This window comes from Somniosus microcephalus, chromosome 14 (genome assembly GCF_052327205.1).
Source record: "Somniosus microcephalus isolate GS21.2 chromosome 14, FLI_Smic_1.0, whole genome shotgun sequence".
NCBI lineage: Eukaryota > Metazoa > Chordata > Chondrichthyes > Squaliformes > Somniosidae > Somniosus > Somniosus microcephalus.
The window spans coordinates 47258162-47273192 of NC_141000.1; the positions used below are offsets into that span (position 1 = coordinate 47258162).

General features: G+C 45.8%; 1 protein-coding gene across 8 annotated transcripts in view; it reads left to right on the forward strand.

Annotated features, from left to right (window-relative positions):
- The window catches only part of dmd (dystrophin), a 2562635-nt gene that overhangs the window by 1056905 nt on the left and 1490699 nt on the right, over positions 1-15031 (forward strand). For all 8 annotated transcript variants that reach the window (XM_086007360.1, XM_086007362.1, XM_086007361.1 and 5 more), the window contains 2 exons: positions 1798-1953; positions 14331-14501. In XM_086007360.1, coding sequence (XP_085863486.1) covers positions 1798-1953; positions 14331-14501 — 327 coding nt within the window. The remainder of the gene's footprint in view (positions 1-1797; positions 1954-14330; positions 14502-15031) is intronic.

A 15031-nucleotide genomic window follows, 5' to 3' on the forward strand; every position in this document is an offset into this window, starting at 1 on the left:
CAGAAGCTGTTTTTACATAGGCTACTTGAGTCATTGTAGATGTTGTCAGCGTATGCATATTTGTTTCTTTTAGTAGTTGTCAATTTTTGTGCTTCATATCCCTATTTAGATATAAATAGATATTTGTTGCTTTAGTCTCCAAATCTCTGGTCTGTGTCTTAATGTTTGCCATTTCCAAGAGAATTTGGTAGCAAGAGCCTGCAGTAAATACAGCAAGCAAATTAGTGCAACTTGGCTAATTGATAGCTAATTGGATAGGCACCTCAGTGAGGAAAAAAGACAGAAAATATGCAGCTTCTGAATTGTAGGGGGTGAAGGCGGACTTAAAGGAACTGCTGTCAGGCTGTTCCAAAAGAGGATGGTACTAAAAATACCAAAACTGTAACAAGCTTGGACAGTACAGGAGACAGTGAGGCCAATATTACTGGATGAAGAAAGACTTGATGGAGCCATGAAAGGTAAAAGGTGACAGGTGTTAGTTAGACATGTACACGACATTGAGAAAGTATCTTTGCAGAACTGAAAGAAACCAATTTTCACTGTCCTAACTAAAAGCATGGAGGAGATCAAGATGATGTGATTCAGTTTAAAAGAAGGCAAAGTTTAAATAAACTGTGAACCATATATTATAAAGCAGGGGCATATCCACTCCCTGAATTGTGGGGTAATGTTAGATTTTCCCATCAGTTCCTGAGACCTGGGATGTCTCTGGTGTTTTTGCACCAGCCCTAATTCCAAGTACCTTGCTTCTCTGCCTCACTGCAGCCACCTCTACTGAAGGATTAGAATTGGATGACTGGGCCTGCTTTCCCCACAGGTGCCAACACCATTTACCTCAGTTTAGATGGGTCATTGCTGGAATTTGCCAGCTGTTGGCCATTTGTTCTTTGCGCCCAAATGAGTTAGCCAGTTCAAATTTCCTGCACTCTCGGAAGTTGCCTCATGAATCATTCCCTGGTGTGTTGGAAATCTAAATCGGCTGATTCAGAAAGTTGCTAAGGGAAGCAGGCAGCTGGCTGGCAAGTTCTGACAATGAAGCTATACACTCCAAATGAGACAAAGGCAATTGGGTAGAGCTCATTTCCTGGGAAGCTTCAACTATGGATGTTTGAGGAGTACGCTCTTTGGAAATTAGGCGGGCAGGGAACGTCGGGCACAGCATCAAGGATTTGGGTAAGAAGTTTCTCAGTGTGGCTACGGTGGTCTTTCTAAAATCTTGAGTATGTCTTGTTTTAAAGAATGACAGCTCCCAGTGGGTTAAAGGCAGTAATTCAAACTCCGCTTTCTGCTGACATTCCTAAACTGCTTGTGCCTTTCTCTGTTCATGATATTTGAACCACTGCATTGAATTAGTAGCTTTTAGCTCATTGACAAGTCATTTATTATCCTCTATCTGTTAATTAGAACTGAAATATTAGTAGTGTTATCAAGTGCCAAAAATCCTATCTCAGTTGTACTTGTGGAAAAAAAATCAAAGTAAAGGCAAACTAATGTCATGGACTTCTACAGCATTGCTGCACCAAATCAGAGCAATTCCACAAATGACATGTGAATCCTTCCTACAAACTCGAATTCAATTACAGATGGTTTGGAAGATAAACTTCTAAATGTTCAATTTACTTTAAAATGTGCTGTGTTTCTAAAAGTTTGCTTTAACTTCTCTTGCTATATTATTGGTACCAGAAGTAGATTGATTCCCCAACTTAGCCGTAGGTTTCACTGAACCACCATGTTTCATCTATGTGGTTACAAGCGTGTTTGAGTATTTTTGATAACTGCATCATGTTTCTTTTTCAGGCATTAGTAAATGACATCCAAACTATCCAGCCCAGCTTAAATGGTATTAATGAGGTGGGGGAAACCTTGAAAAGTCAGGCTGAGCCCACATATGCGGGCAAATTACAGACTGAACTCACTGAGCTGAATGCATGTTGGGAGAACATCTGTAAACAGGTGAGAAGTCCAATCTCTGAAAAGCAATGTAATGGTGTCTTCAGATATCCATGCTCTCATGCAGAGAAGGGTAGTAGTGGCGTTGAATGGGACATTTTCCATTTTTTAATTAGTAAAATTACTAAGTCTCCAACTGCCTATAGCAGTGAATCTCATCAGAGTTGCTCCCACTTCGTTGCTGTATCTTCGCCCAAAGTTCATAAACAATGTTGTTACATATAACATTTATAGATTAAAGTATGTATAAAAGATCAAGGTATCTGTTCACCAAAGAGTAAACTACTGAGTGATGTTGGGCACCAATTTTGTTGTAAAGAGATTAAGACCCTGGCTGATGAGCTCATCAATGCTGCTATGGGCTCCTCTAACTCTTACGCCATTAAGAAGAAGGATGAGCTGGGGCGTGTGGCCAAGTCCAACAGTTAGTTTTGTAACACCTGGTATTTGCATTATCTAATAAAAATGTTTGAAAGATTAAAAAAAAGACAACATAATGGTTTAATGTGTGGGCATTTACCTTCAGCATGATGCAGAATATTGAGGTGTCATCATGTAGCAGTCAATAAATTCAGTGGAGCTGGCATATGTGCTTATAGAAATGTGGTAGAAACTAGCCATCACGGCAAACTTTTCAACTTTGTTATAATGACAGTAATCTCAAAAAAATGGGTACTGTTTCAATTGTGTTGAAATTGGTGGGCAATGATGTAAGTGAACTTAATAAAAAAGGCTCGTGAATTGAATATTTGAGTGTATGCAGCACCTGATCTAGTGCACCATTTCAGTATTCAAACAGATATTGGCTTTGAAAAGAATCCACTAAAACATTCACTGAATTTCAGACCAAATATATGGTATAAAAATTACTAGTAATGTATACTGAAAAAATATTTTTGTGCAGTATCATTCTGAACCAGAAGTTTGCTAATTCGATTATATACCGACATGGTCCACTATGCGTAAGCAGAAAAGATGGGATTTATAAAATGCTAATGTCTGTTGAGTCCCATAAAATGACAACAGCTTTGGACTGATCAAAATTTACAGCAAATTCTTACACAGGTGTTTTTTTCTTAATTTGCTCTCCTTCAGACACTCTTTGTTATGATATTCCTTTTGCTGTTGATTGTATAGAAAAAGTCAATGCAAGAACAAAATGGGATAACCTTTTCACTGAAGTTATCAACCGGAAGAATTTTAGTCCCTTTGTGTTTACAGAGAATTCTGTAAAGTTGACCTATTTTGATTCAAAAATAATCTAAGAAGAGAATGAGATAATATTGAATTCTTGGCATTTACATCACTCTCTTAAGGTATGGTGTGGAGATGCCGGAGTTGGACTGGGGTGGACAAATGTAAGAAGTCACACAACACCAGGTTATAGTCCAACAGCTTTATTTGAAATCACAAGCTTTCGGAGCGCTGCTCCTTCTTCAGGTGACGGAGGAGCAGCGCTCCGAAAGCTTGTGATTTCAAATAAAGCTGTTGGACTATAACCTGGTGTTGTGTGACTTCTTACATTTCTCTAAAGGTATCCTGTGACCAGCAGTCGTGTCCAGTGTGTTTCCAAGAGGTAGTAGGGTTTGATGGGCAGTTCCGGCATTTCTGATACAGCTCCATTCTTTGCAGCTGTTTGATAAAGATAGTAGAATATAATGGGGGAAAAATTCGGTTGCTAGCGCCAGCGATTAGCACCTAAAGAGCCCGAGAATTGGGGCGTTACCCAATTTTCAGGCGGCCGCAGTGAACCCAGCGCCTCCTGCCATATTGGCCCAGTAATTCGGGTCCAAATACGTGAGTACGGTCTGGGTACTCACGCATCTGGCCGGATGAAATGCCGGCGTTCAGGAAACACCGTGCATGCAGGGAACGCTGGCATTTCCAGTCCTCTGAACGAAGGGGTTCAGAGGCACAGCGCGTGCGACTGCACAGGCAGCGCGTGTGCAGTGAACTTCGTCGATTTCATTCATGGATTCAGTGAGGGTAAGTCCTTACAAGTTACACTTGAAAAAAGCATGTGTAAAGTTGCTCCAAGGCTGCGGAGGAAGATATATTTTATCGTGGAGCTTCTGAAAGGCAATATTTTTGTTTGGGAAAGGGAGGAAAATTATTTTAAGAAATGCTGAGGTTAGTTTTAAAGTTAAAATTTTTTTTTTTAAACGGGTTTTCAGTACGGTAGGTAGAAGGAGCAATTGTGGCTGTGTGAATTGAATGTGAGAATGAGTGTTCTAAAATGAGTAATGTAACATTTCCAACACTTTTAAGAAAGAAACTTTTCATCAGCAATAAGTAATTATGTATGTATGTCCGCATATATTCCTTTACGTATATGTATGTATATGTTTTATATTCCTTTACTTATGTGTATGAATGTATGTTTTTAATTATGATTTTCCAGTAAGTTACTTTCTCTGAAAGTCATAATTTAATACATACATTCATACACATAAGTAAAGGAATATATACATACACGCAAAGGAATATATACAGACTTACATACATAATTACTTAAAAGAATATATTACTGATGAAAAGTTTCTTTCTTAAAAATGTTGGAGTTATTTTCACATTTAATAAACACAGCAAATTCAATTCACATAGCCACAATTGATCCTTCTACCTACAGTACTGAAAACCCGTTTTAAAAAACAAAAATAAACTTTAAAACTTACCTCAGCATTTCTTAAAATAACTTTAATCCCTTTCCCAAACAACTGCAGCCTCTGGAGCAACTGTACTCATGCTTTTTTCATGTGTAAGTTGTAAGGACTTGACCTCACTGAAAGCATGAATGAAAGCGGCGAATTTTACTGCGCACGCACTGCCTGTACAGTCGCACGCGTTCTGCCTCTGAACCCCTTCGTTCAGAGGACAGGAAATGCTGGTTTTCCCCGCATGCGCTGTGCATGCTGAAAACCGGCATTTCCTCCGGACAGACGCGTAAGTACCCCCTCGCATCTGCGACTGAGGGTCCAAGGAGGTGCATTGCGCAACAGGTCATCGTCGTACGTATCCTCACACTGTTCCCTTTCGGGAACTGTATGAAGTGGTGGAAGGATTTCTGGCCACGTTAACGCTCCTTCCGTGACCATAACCATCTTCATACCAGCCATTAGGGTGGTTAGTCCTATGGCGTGAGGGTTTTACGGGCTCCCACAACCCATCTGACGGGGGGGGGCCACCCACACCCGCGGACGCAAGTATCCCGCTGGATGTCCACCCAGAATTTATAGTTGGAGCTCCGACTCCACTTGCCGGGACTGTCTGGAGTGGGGTTCGAAACCCTACTCCTTCTGGCCCAGCGGTGGGGATGCTTACCGCTACGCAAAAGGCCCACTCCACGCAAAAGGTGACACCCATACGTTTCCTGCGCCTTTCCCCTCCCCGTGACTGGAGCCCTATGCTGCCACTTGAAAGACCAAGCTATCATCTGTCCTTTTTGTGGCGCCTTTGACTTCTCATTACCAATGACGAGCAGGCGCTGCGCCTCCACCTCGTTGAGGAGATTGCTGAGGTCATCATCAGTTCAATTGTGAGTTCTTTTAATGCCGTGAATTGTGCTCATTCCAGCCATTTCACGTTGCTAATCGGAGTGGGCCTTTGGCGTAGCGGTAGGATCCCCGCCGCTGGGCCAGATCAGGGTAGGGTTTCGAACCCCGCTCCAGACAGTCCCGGCAAGTGGAGTCGGAGCTCCGGCTCTAAATTCTGGGTTGACATCCAGTGGGATATTTGCGTCCGTGGGTGTGGGTGGCCCCCCCTCCTTGTATAGCTTGTGGGAGCCCGTAAAACCCTCCCGCCACAGGACTAACCACCCTAATGGCTGGTTCAAAGATGGTTACGGTCACGGAATGAGTGTTAATCACGGCCATAAATCCTTCCATCACTTCATACAGTTCCCCAAAGGGAACAGTGTGAAGACACGTATGACGACGACATTGCTAAATAAATAAATGGAATAAAAAAAATTATTTTAGGGCTTTTAAAAGTCTTTAAATTGCTTTAATTCTGTTTAAAACTACTTCAGATTCTTCAAAATAATGTAAACGTTTTTAGAAGTTTATAAAAGTTACCAAAAGCTTCATAAAAATACCAAAAACCTATTTAAAATGCTGCTTTGCATGTAAAAATGCTTAGCAGCTTGTGAGAAACATTGGGGGCGTGTCCTATTAAACTGAGACCTCAAGGGGCGTGTCTCACTTGCACAGCGCGCTCCAGGCTTCGCGCTGGCTGCACTCCTGGGCGGCGTGACGTCAGACGCTGCCCAGGATTCTTCTTTTTCAAACACGAATTCCAGGCGTCCCTGGAGGTGAAATGTCAGCACGTCGGGTAAGTGCATATACGGGGCTTGCACGCGCGGCAAGCCACCGACCCGAATTACTGGGCCATTGAGTAGCCTTTTAGCGCCGGCGCTAAACCTTAGCGCCCGCTCGTGGGCGCAAGCAGATCATGACGTCATTTCAGTGTGCAACGCCTTTTTGGCGCCCCGGACCGGAAATTCCTTGGTGCCTGCCTCCGCTCCGCCTGGCGCTAATAGTGACAGTTGGATGGAACGTTCCCAGGTCCTTGTCGGACTCGGGGGGCGCTCTTTAAAGGGGACAGCAGTAGTTTAAAAGCGGCAGCCATTTGGGGTGGGCATCTTGCTCGTTGCTGGAGAGAGTTGCTGACCTTCAGTGGGAGAGCGTTCTATTCATTGAGCCAGCGGTGCCTTTGGACCTTCAGCCCTGTCCAGAACACTTTGATTGTGAGAGATTACTGCGTCTTACTCGTCTCACTTTATAATGGGAGCTGCTTTGGTGGGGGAACGTCCTCCGGGCTGAACATCTGGCAAGGGCACAGAGGCGGAGGGAGCGAGGGCCGGGATTGGCCAGAAGGAGGAGGGCCAATGGATGTCGCTAAATCCGACCATATGCTGCCAGGGTTTTCAGGCAGCAGGTGTCATACCTTACCATGTCGGAGGAGCAGTGTCTGCGAAGGCTCAGATTCGGTAAGGATGTTGTGACTGAGCTGTGCCACCTGCTTGCTGAAGATCTGCAGCCGCGGCTATGGTGCAGGACCTCTCTGTCGGTGGCCGTCAAAGTCACTGTTGCCCTAAACTTTTTCGCCAGCGGATCGTTTCAGGCAGCTACAGGGGACATTGCAAATATTTCACAATTTGCGGTGCATTGCTGCATCCGGCAAGTGACAGCTGCCCTCTATAGAAGGAGGTGGGAATTAATCACCTTCCCTTTGACCCTGGAGAAGCAGGGGGAGCGCGCGCAGGGCTTCGCGGCTATTGCGGACTTCCCCATGGTGCAGGGGGCCATTGATTGCACACACGTGGCTTTGCGGGCGCTATTACAGAATCCCGAGGAGTACCGCAACCGCAAGGGGTTCCACTCCCTCAATGTGCAGCTGGTCTGTGACCACTGGCAGATGATCATGGTGGTCAACGCACAATTCCCTAGCAGCAGCCACGATGCGTTCATCCTGCGGCAGACCTCAGTGGCTGACCTTTTTGAGGCCCCAGCTCACCCACGAGGCTGGCTTCTTGGCGACAAGGGCTATCCTCTTTGCCCATGGCTCATGACCCCGCTCCGTTTGCCCAGCACCCCGGCAGAAGAGCATTACAACAACAGCCATCAGGCGACCAGGAACATTGTGGAGCACACAATTGGTGTCCTCAAGCAGCGTTTCCAATGTCTCGACCATTCGGGGGGCGCCCTACAGTACTCGCCGGAGCAAGTGGCGCACATCGTCGTGGTCTGCTGCATGCTCCACAACCTGGCCATTCGACGCACCCAACCAATGCCAGCCGACCCTCAAGGTCCAGCAGAGCAGGCGGACGAGGAGGAGGAGGACAAGGAGGAGGAGGACGAGGAGGAGGAGGAGGAGGAGGGGGAGAAAGATGGGAGGGCTCCAGAAACTGGAAGGGCCGTCCGTCAGAGGCTCATAAGGACTCGGTTCTAGGCCCCTCTGATGGAATGCGGGGTGTGATTGGAACAGCGCCCTTCGGTTCGCTCAAAGCCTATGAAGGCCACCATGCTTGTAAATAGTCTAGAGCTGCATTGTAAATAAAACATTTTCTTTATTTTCAAAAAAGTGCTTCCTTCCAGCATGACAACGTAATGGCAACAGAAAGCATAACTAACGAACTAACACATAACTGTCTGGCAAACCCGCGAGACGAACCAAAACATGACGGACAATCACAGCAGGTGTGGACGGCCTTGAATTCTACAAAAGAGACGTCTCGGCACCTCCCTCGACTGTTGACCCCTTGATGGAGACCGACTTCTCTTACGAGATCGGCCCCTTCCCTCCCTGCAGCTCCTCCGTAATTGGACTCCAGTGGCTGCGTCAAGGCTGGGGGACACCTGCAGAGTGTCTGGAAGCGCAGAAGCCCCTGAGGGACAGCCTGGATGACCTCTGGGCTTGGAGGGCCCGGAAGCTGGCTGCTCCAACTGCGCATGGTTGGAGGCAGTCTGTCCTGCAGGTGGTGGCAGCTGCAGTGCAGACGTTCCAGCGGTGGCATCAGGAATGCTTACATGCCGAGAGAGGACACCTGCTCTGTGGTCGGCCGACACACTGGCACTCTGACGGGGCAGCACCGCAGCATCCGCCACAATCGGTTGGTCCACAGATTCATGGCCTGCTGTGGTGCTGCAAGGGCCCCGGGTAATCCTGCCTGATGCAGCTAGGGTGGCAGCAGTGAGTGTTCGCGTGGCCTCAATATGCGTCTGCACGAGGCCAGCAAGTGACTGCGTGGCAGCACTGAGGACCTGCGTGGTAGGTGCCAGTGCTTCGGAGAAGCCCTGGACAGTCCTTTCCACTGCTTCGGACAAGGCCGGGACAGTCCTTTCCACTGCTTCGGACAAGGCCGGGACAGTCCTTTCCACTGCCTCGGACAAGCCCTGGACAGACCTTTCCAGGGATGGCCCGAAGCCCCGGACAGTCCTTTCCATTGCTGCCCCAAAGCCCTCAACAGTCCTTTCCATTGCTGCCCCAAAGTCCAGCACACTCTTTGCCAGTGTGTCGATCGAGTCAGGCATCCTCCCCACTGCAGCCATCAGCTCAGTGTGCCTGAGGCGGGCCTGGGCGCTCATTTCGGAAAGGCTACGCACCTCCTCTGCACTCTGTGCAGCAGTCATCGTGGCCTGCCTCGCCCTCCGGGGAGACGGCCCCCGAGCTTCCCTACCCCCCTCGCGTGGCTGCAGCCCGCTGGTTCCTGCAACTGGCTCCTCATCAGAGACCCCCCCTCCTCCCCTCCAGGGAACTACTATCCCCAGTCTCCAGATGGGTTGGCTCCCCTGAGGCTGGCACGGATGCTCCGGCTTCCTCCTGATCGTCGCCTCCGGAGGCAGTGGCACTGGCAGCTCGAGGGCCCGGCTCCCGAGCTGGTGATGCTGCATCTGAAAGCAGGGCAGTTGAAGAGTGGCTTTAGCGAAAGGACAGCTTGGCAACAAGGGATGCAAGATTGTGGCAATGCTATGACATGGGTCCACAGTGAGAAAGCATGCTGGTGGGGGGAACAAGTGGAAGGAGACAGCTGTAAAAGGTGAGGACCTTACCATTGCTGTGGACAATGGGGTCGGCAGCTGCAATGGTGACAGGACCACTCAGACGACCTCCAACAATCTGGTGGACTCTCTCTTCGAGATCCGTTGGAGTCTGCAGTTGAGGACGTCCTCCTCCGGTGCGAAGCTGGTCCTTGCAGCTCCTCACTAGCTTGGCCTGCAGGAGAAAGGACGGGGAGTTATGTTACATGATGCCCTGAGTTATCATCTCATGCCCCCCATGGTGGAAGAGCCCTTACATGATGCCCTGAGTCAAATGTGCATGTGTGTGCCCAGAAAGGGCCATGGGTGCTTGCTGACACATGGCCATTGGGGCATCGCGCACCCTGTAGCCATAAAGTCAGGTGCAGATGGAGGGATGCAGAAGTTTGCATAAACACCACTCACCCTCACGACCCGAGTGAGGTCGTTGAATTTCTTCCTGCACTGCACAGGGCTCCTGGTCGCCATGCTGCTGGAGTTGACCCTCTGAGAAACATCCCTCCAAGCTCGGTGGTATTCCTTTTGATTAGGCCTCCTGCCATTGTCGGGGTACATTTCTCCGGTGCTCCACTGCGGCCACCAATTCCTCCAATGTCCCATTGGTGAAGTGCTCTGCTCTCTGCCTCACCCTCTCCATCTTCTCCAAGTTTTTTGCGCCAGAGAATGGCCTGCTCCGATTTTCAGGCCTACAAGGCGCAGAGTGTGGCTGCTGATGCTTACTCACCCACCCCTTTAAGAGCTGGCCGGCACCTGGAAGTCTCGTGGTCATCGGTAATTGAGAGCACCTGTGCTGCTCCCGCCCGCCCCGATGTTGGGTTGCGCCGCCAGGTTAGCGCCTTAGGAGTCCAGTGCAACGCATGATTTAGCGCCTCAATCACCTTTAGGGGCGCTGCAACCCAATATCGCGCGAGGTGGCGATAAGTTGCGTCTGGCTATAAAATTTGCGCAGTGCTGAATCTAACGCCCCAAACGGGGCTATACCCAATTTCTAAGCCAAAAACTCTTGTGTGCAGAATTAGCCCTGGGAATGCAAATCCTTGGGTAGATTTTCAACTTGCCAACAGGCATAAAATAAAATTGCTAGAAATGGAAATTGGGCGGTTTGTATATTGCATGGCAAATTTGCCACGCCAATTTTATTCCCAGGCAAAAACCTACCCTCCATCTCCAAGATGCCTCTGATGGCTGATTTTGTAAAGGCCAGCATGTAGGTGAGCCCATGGAACAGTAATCCAGCAAGAAACAACACTTTCAGGAGAGAATGGGACAGAAAAAAAGATTGGCAAAAAAAAAAATATTCTCCCAATGGCAAACTAGAATCACAACTCAGATTCAGGTCTCTTTCTTGGTCTACATGTTAAGTATTCAAGTTATTTTTTAATTAATTTATTACTTACAATGTACAGGTATGTCATGGGCAGCAGGTGGCGATGGGGTGTGGTGAATATTGACAATATTTGCATTTGCCCCTGGTACTTTTTTTTAATAACTTTTATTTGCCCATAACCCTCCTCTCCTGAAGGCAGTGACTATAGAGTCATAGAGTTATACAGCACAGAAAGAGGCCCTTTGGCCCATCGCGTCCGCGCCGGCCATCAAGCCCTGTCTAATCTAATCCCATTTTCCAGTAGTTGGTCCATAGCCTTGTATGCTATGGCATTTCAAGTGCCCATCCAAATGCTTCTTGAATGTTGTGAGGGTTCCTGCCTCTACCACCCTTTCAGGCAGTGAGTTCCAGATTCCAACCACCCTCTGGGTGAAAAAGTTTTTCCTCAAATCCCCTCTAAACTATGTTGGAGAATGGTCCCACAGGCATCAATAGCAGGCTGCTACCCCCTGCCCAAGTAGTCTTGTGTGAAAATGGAGAGTGTGTGTGTCCGTGAGTTTTTCAGACATGGAAGGTGTCATAGACCAGAGTAAGCTTGTCCTCACCTAATATTTACCCACACATGAACTGACAAATGAGGATCACCGGATTGTGATTAGGTTGGCAAACCTGACTGATTTTATTACCACTCTCCTCCTCCTTTGATAGGCCAAGGAATTCCAAGATGACTTGTAGCAACCAGACTGCCACAGACTGAGATTGACTAACTCGCCACAGATTAGGGCTTGAACCTGGAATCATCCTGGATTTGTATGTCTCAATGCCGCACTATGTGGAGTACTTCCCCACTGAGCTATCAGAGGAGCTGTGAAACTTGGACCCAGAGTTTCCTCCTGATTTTTCATCCTTGTTTTCAAATCCCTCCATGGCCTCGCCCCTCCCTATCTCTAATCTCCTTCAGCCCCACAACCCCCCCGCAAAATATCTTCGCTCCTCTAATTCTGTCCTCTTGAGCATCCCTGATTATAATCGCTCAACCTTTGTTGGCCGTGCCTTCTGTTGCTGAGGCCCTAAGCTCTGAAATTCCCTGCTTAAACCTCTCCTCCTCTCTTTCCTCCTTTAAGACGCTCCTTAAAACCTACCTCTTTGACCAAGCTTTTGGTCACCTGCCCTAATTTCTCCTTATGTGGCTCGGTGTCAAATTTTTTGTCTTAAAATACTCCTGCACAGCGCCTTGCGACGTTTTACTACATTAAAGGCGCTATATAAATACAAGTTGTTGTTGTTGTTGATTTGCACCCAGATACAGGTGTAATCTGGGCGCAAACAAGCTAAACACCTTAAAAGATCGTGAAAATGTGGGCATAAATGAATAAATTGTCTTAGTACTAAATGCTAATCACTTTGTGCACCTTTCTGGGTTTTAATGGGACACAAAAAAAGGCAGGTCTATGCTGGTTAGATTTGACATTCATGTTTTAAAATGTCAAGGGCAGTATACTAGCACACTCACCTCCTAGTTTCCTCAAACTATGACTTTCAATATCTGCTTTCTTATTAAGGAGATGGATTCAGGTTTTATTATATTATTTTTAATGGCTACAGTGATAAATTGCAATGCTGTTTCCAACTGACTTGTTTAATCATGCAAACCTGTTGAATACATAATAGGTCTTCTGAGTAATTTCATTTGTATGGGAGCCTTTTGCCAGTAGCTTAGATTATTGCTCGTGCACAGTTTTAATGCATCAAAAGGCAATAATCTTCGAAACATTGTGCTTCGCAGTATTATAGACAAAAATAAATTGTAAAGCTTCAATGAGTAGCATTAAAGTAAAACTTCAGGATGTTCAGACTGTTATTTAAACAGGAATAAAATGTAGAAAAGGAGATTTAAATTGAAACATAGATAGCAATTTTGAATATGCATCTGAGCAACATAAAGTCCAGTAATCTTAATGGCACGATCTTATGTTCTAGCAGTGCTAAGAAGCAAATATGAATATGCATTCTTAATTCAGATCATGTCTTGAATTACTTAAGACTATATTTCCAATTTTTTGTTTTGGTCAGTCAGGTGTTTGACACATATGTGGATACACCTTTTAAAACCATGGGTAGAGGAATATCATCGGAACGTGCATTCAACGGCTAATATTGCCAACAGGAATTTCTACCTCCAAAACTCCTTCCATAAAGAGTGATATGTTTAGTTTTCCTTTTCCCATAAAGAGAAATGTCTGCCTACTTATGTTTCTTAGGAGAGATGTAGTTTCACTCTCTTGCTCTTCCCCTTTTTCTCAAGGCTGTACTGAGGCGTACAAGTCTACTGACATTATTACTGTTTAGAAATTAGCCTACTGGAAAAAGAGACTGCACCAGCCAATGAACTTACTGGTACCACAAATGTAAATATGTTTGAAAAGGACATTCTCTGGAAGACGTAGTATTACTAAATTGTGACAAAATCAAATGATGGCTGTGTTTGCTACTTTGCATGTTGATAATTTTCCAATTTCAGCCCAATTATGTGAAACATCACAATCTTGTTGGTAATAAAATGTCTGCAGGTTACTGTCATTGACACTGGGGGAAAAGCTTGAGAATCAACCTTCTCTCTTCTCATGCACTGACCCTGTAAGTTATTCCATCAGCTGAAACCTGCAGCCACATGAACACTAAACTTTCTGATATCTTTCAGATTTTATTTTGCCATAAGGAGGCACTATAAATACAGCAACAATTAGTATAATGCAGCAAATGAATTTTGGGAATATTTTGTGAGGTTGTTATCTTTTGTTAGTTCATTTGCAGCAGCTCCATCCAACTGCAAGGAGCTGAGAAAAATGCCCACAGCGACATGCCTATTAAATGTATCCTCCAAAGTGGTAAGGGCATCCAATGGAAACTTTCAGATTACCACAAAGGCAGAGAAAAGTCCTGAATAATTCTGAGGCAGAGCAGGCATACGACCTTAAATCTGACCAAACTGATTTAGATGCTGCCTGGGCATCACAGATTCTTCTCCACTTCTACGCTGCAAAATAGATGCACCATTGGAGAGGTGGAGAGGGTGGTACAATTTGCTTGCATTGCAGCATAGTTTGTTTTAATGCTGAGAAGTAACCTTCGCCCCCGCCCTCCACCCCAACCACATATAATAAATTCTTGCTCATGGCTGAATAAAAGGTCCTAAGGTTTCACCAGTCTCATAAAAATGAGCATTTCTTTCCACCCATGAGGATTATTTATCACCATTCATCAGCCTGCTTGCACCAGTGTTTGTGAGTATGCCGCTGGCTGCGTATATGGTTCCAGGGGGCTGTAGCTGGGTCCATATGTGGCTACCCTCTCTAAGGAAAAGCTTTATTCAATTCCCAGACATTCTAAGCAAAGGTGAGAAGACAGAATATTAATTTTTTTTATTATAGACTTTCTTCTTAACATGTGCCATGTAAAATGTTTTGAGAGATATAAACAGTTAAAACTGCCTTTTTTTAACCTGCACAAAATAGGCATACGCCAAAAAGATTGCATTAAAGGGAGGACTGGATAAGACAATGAGTCTCAGAAAAGACCTGTCCGAAATGCAGGAATGGATAGCACAAGCTGAGGAGGAATATTTGGAAAGGGATTTTGAATATAAAACCCCAGAAGAGCTCAAAAAGGCTGTGGAAGAACTCACGGTAAAATTCAGTTAGCAAATTTGTTTGTGTTTTTCATATACTATGTTTTGGTTTTAGTGGTTGAGTGGTAATGCGTACATGCCAATCACCAGCAATCCCTGCTGCCCGTATTTCCCAGTTTCTATTTGACAGATTTTTTAGGCAAAAATCAGTGCGGGGCTTACTGTAATGTATATACCTTTAAGGGGGGAACTATCTTTTACAGCTCATGTATACTGCAGTACCGGCAGTGACCACACCTGTATATAGCACGGAGTAGTAATCTGTACAGATCAGTTCCAGTGTGAGCCACGTTGAGTAAACACCTGTTGTACCGTTCTCCTGCAGTCTGTGTCTTATTATACACGGACACAACATTTACATTGCCATATAGTCCCAAGGTCACTCTTGAATGCTGTCTGACACAGTTATGCTCCACATGGGTGAATGGTCAGGTGGTTTCTGTGCTTGGGAGCAAATGTGAGGCACATATATTTAAAAAAAAATCTCAAAAGATGTTTGGATTAATTTTTTTATGCTGGGGAGATTAG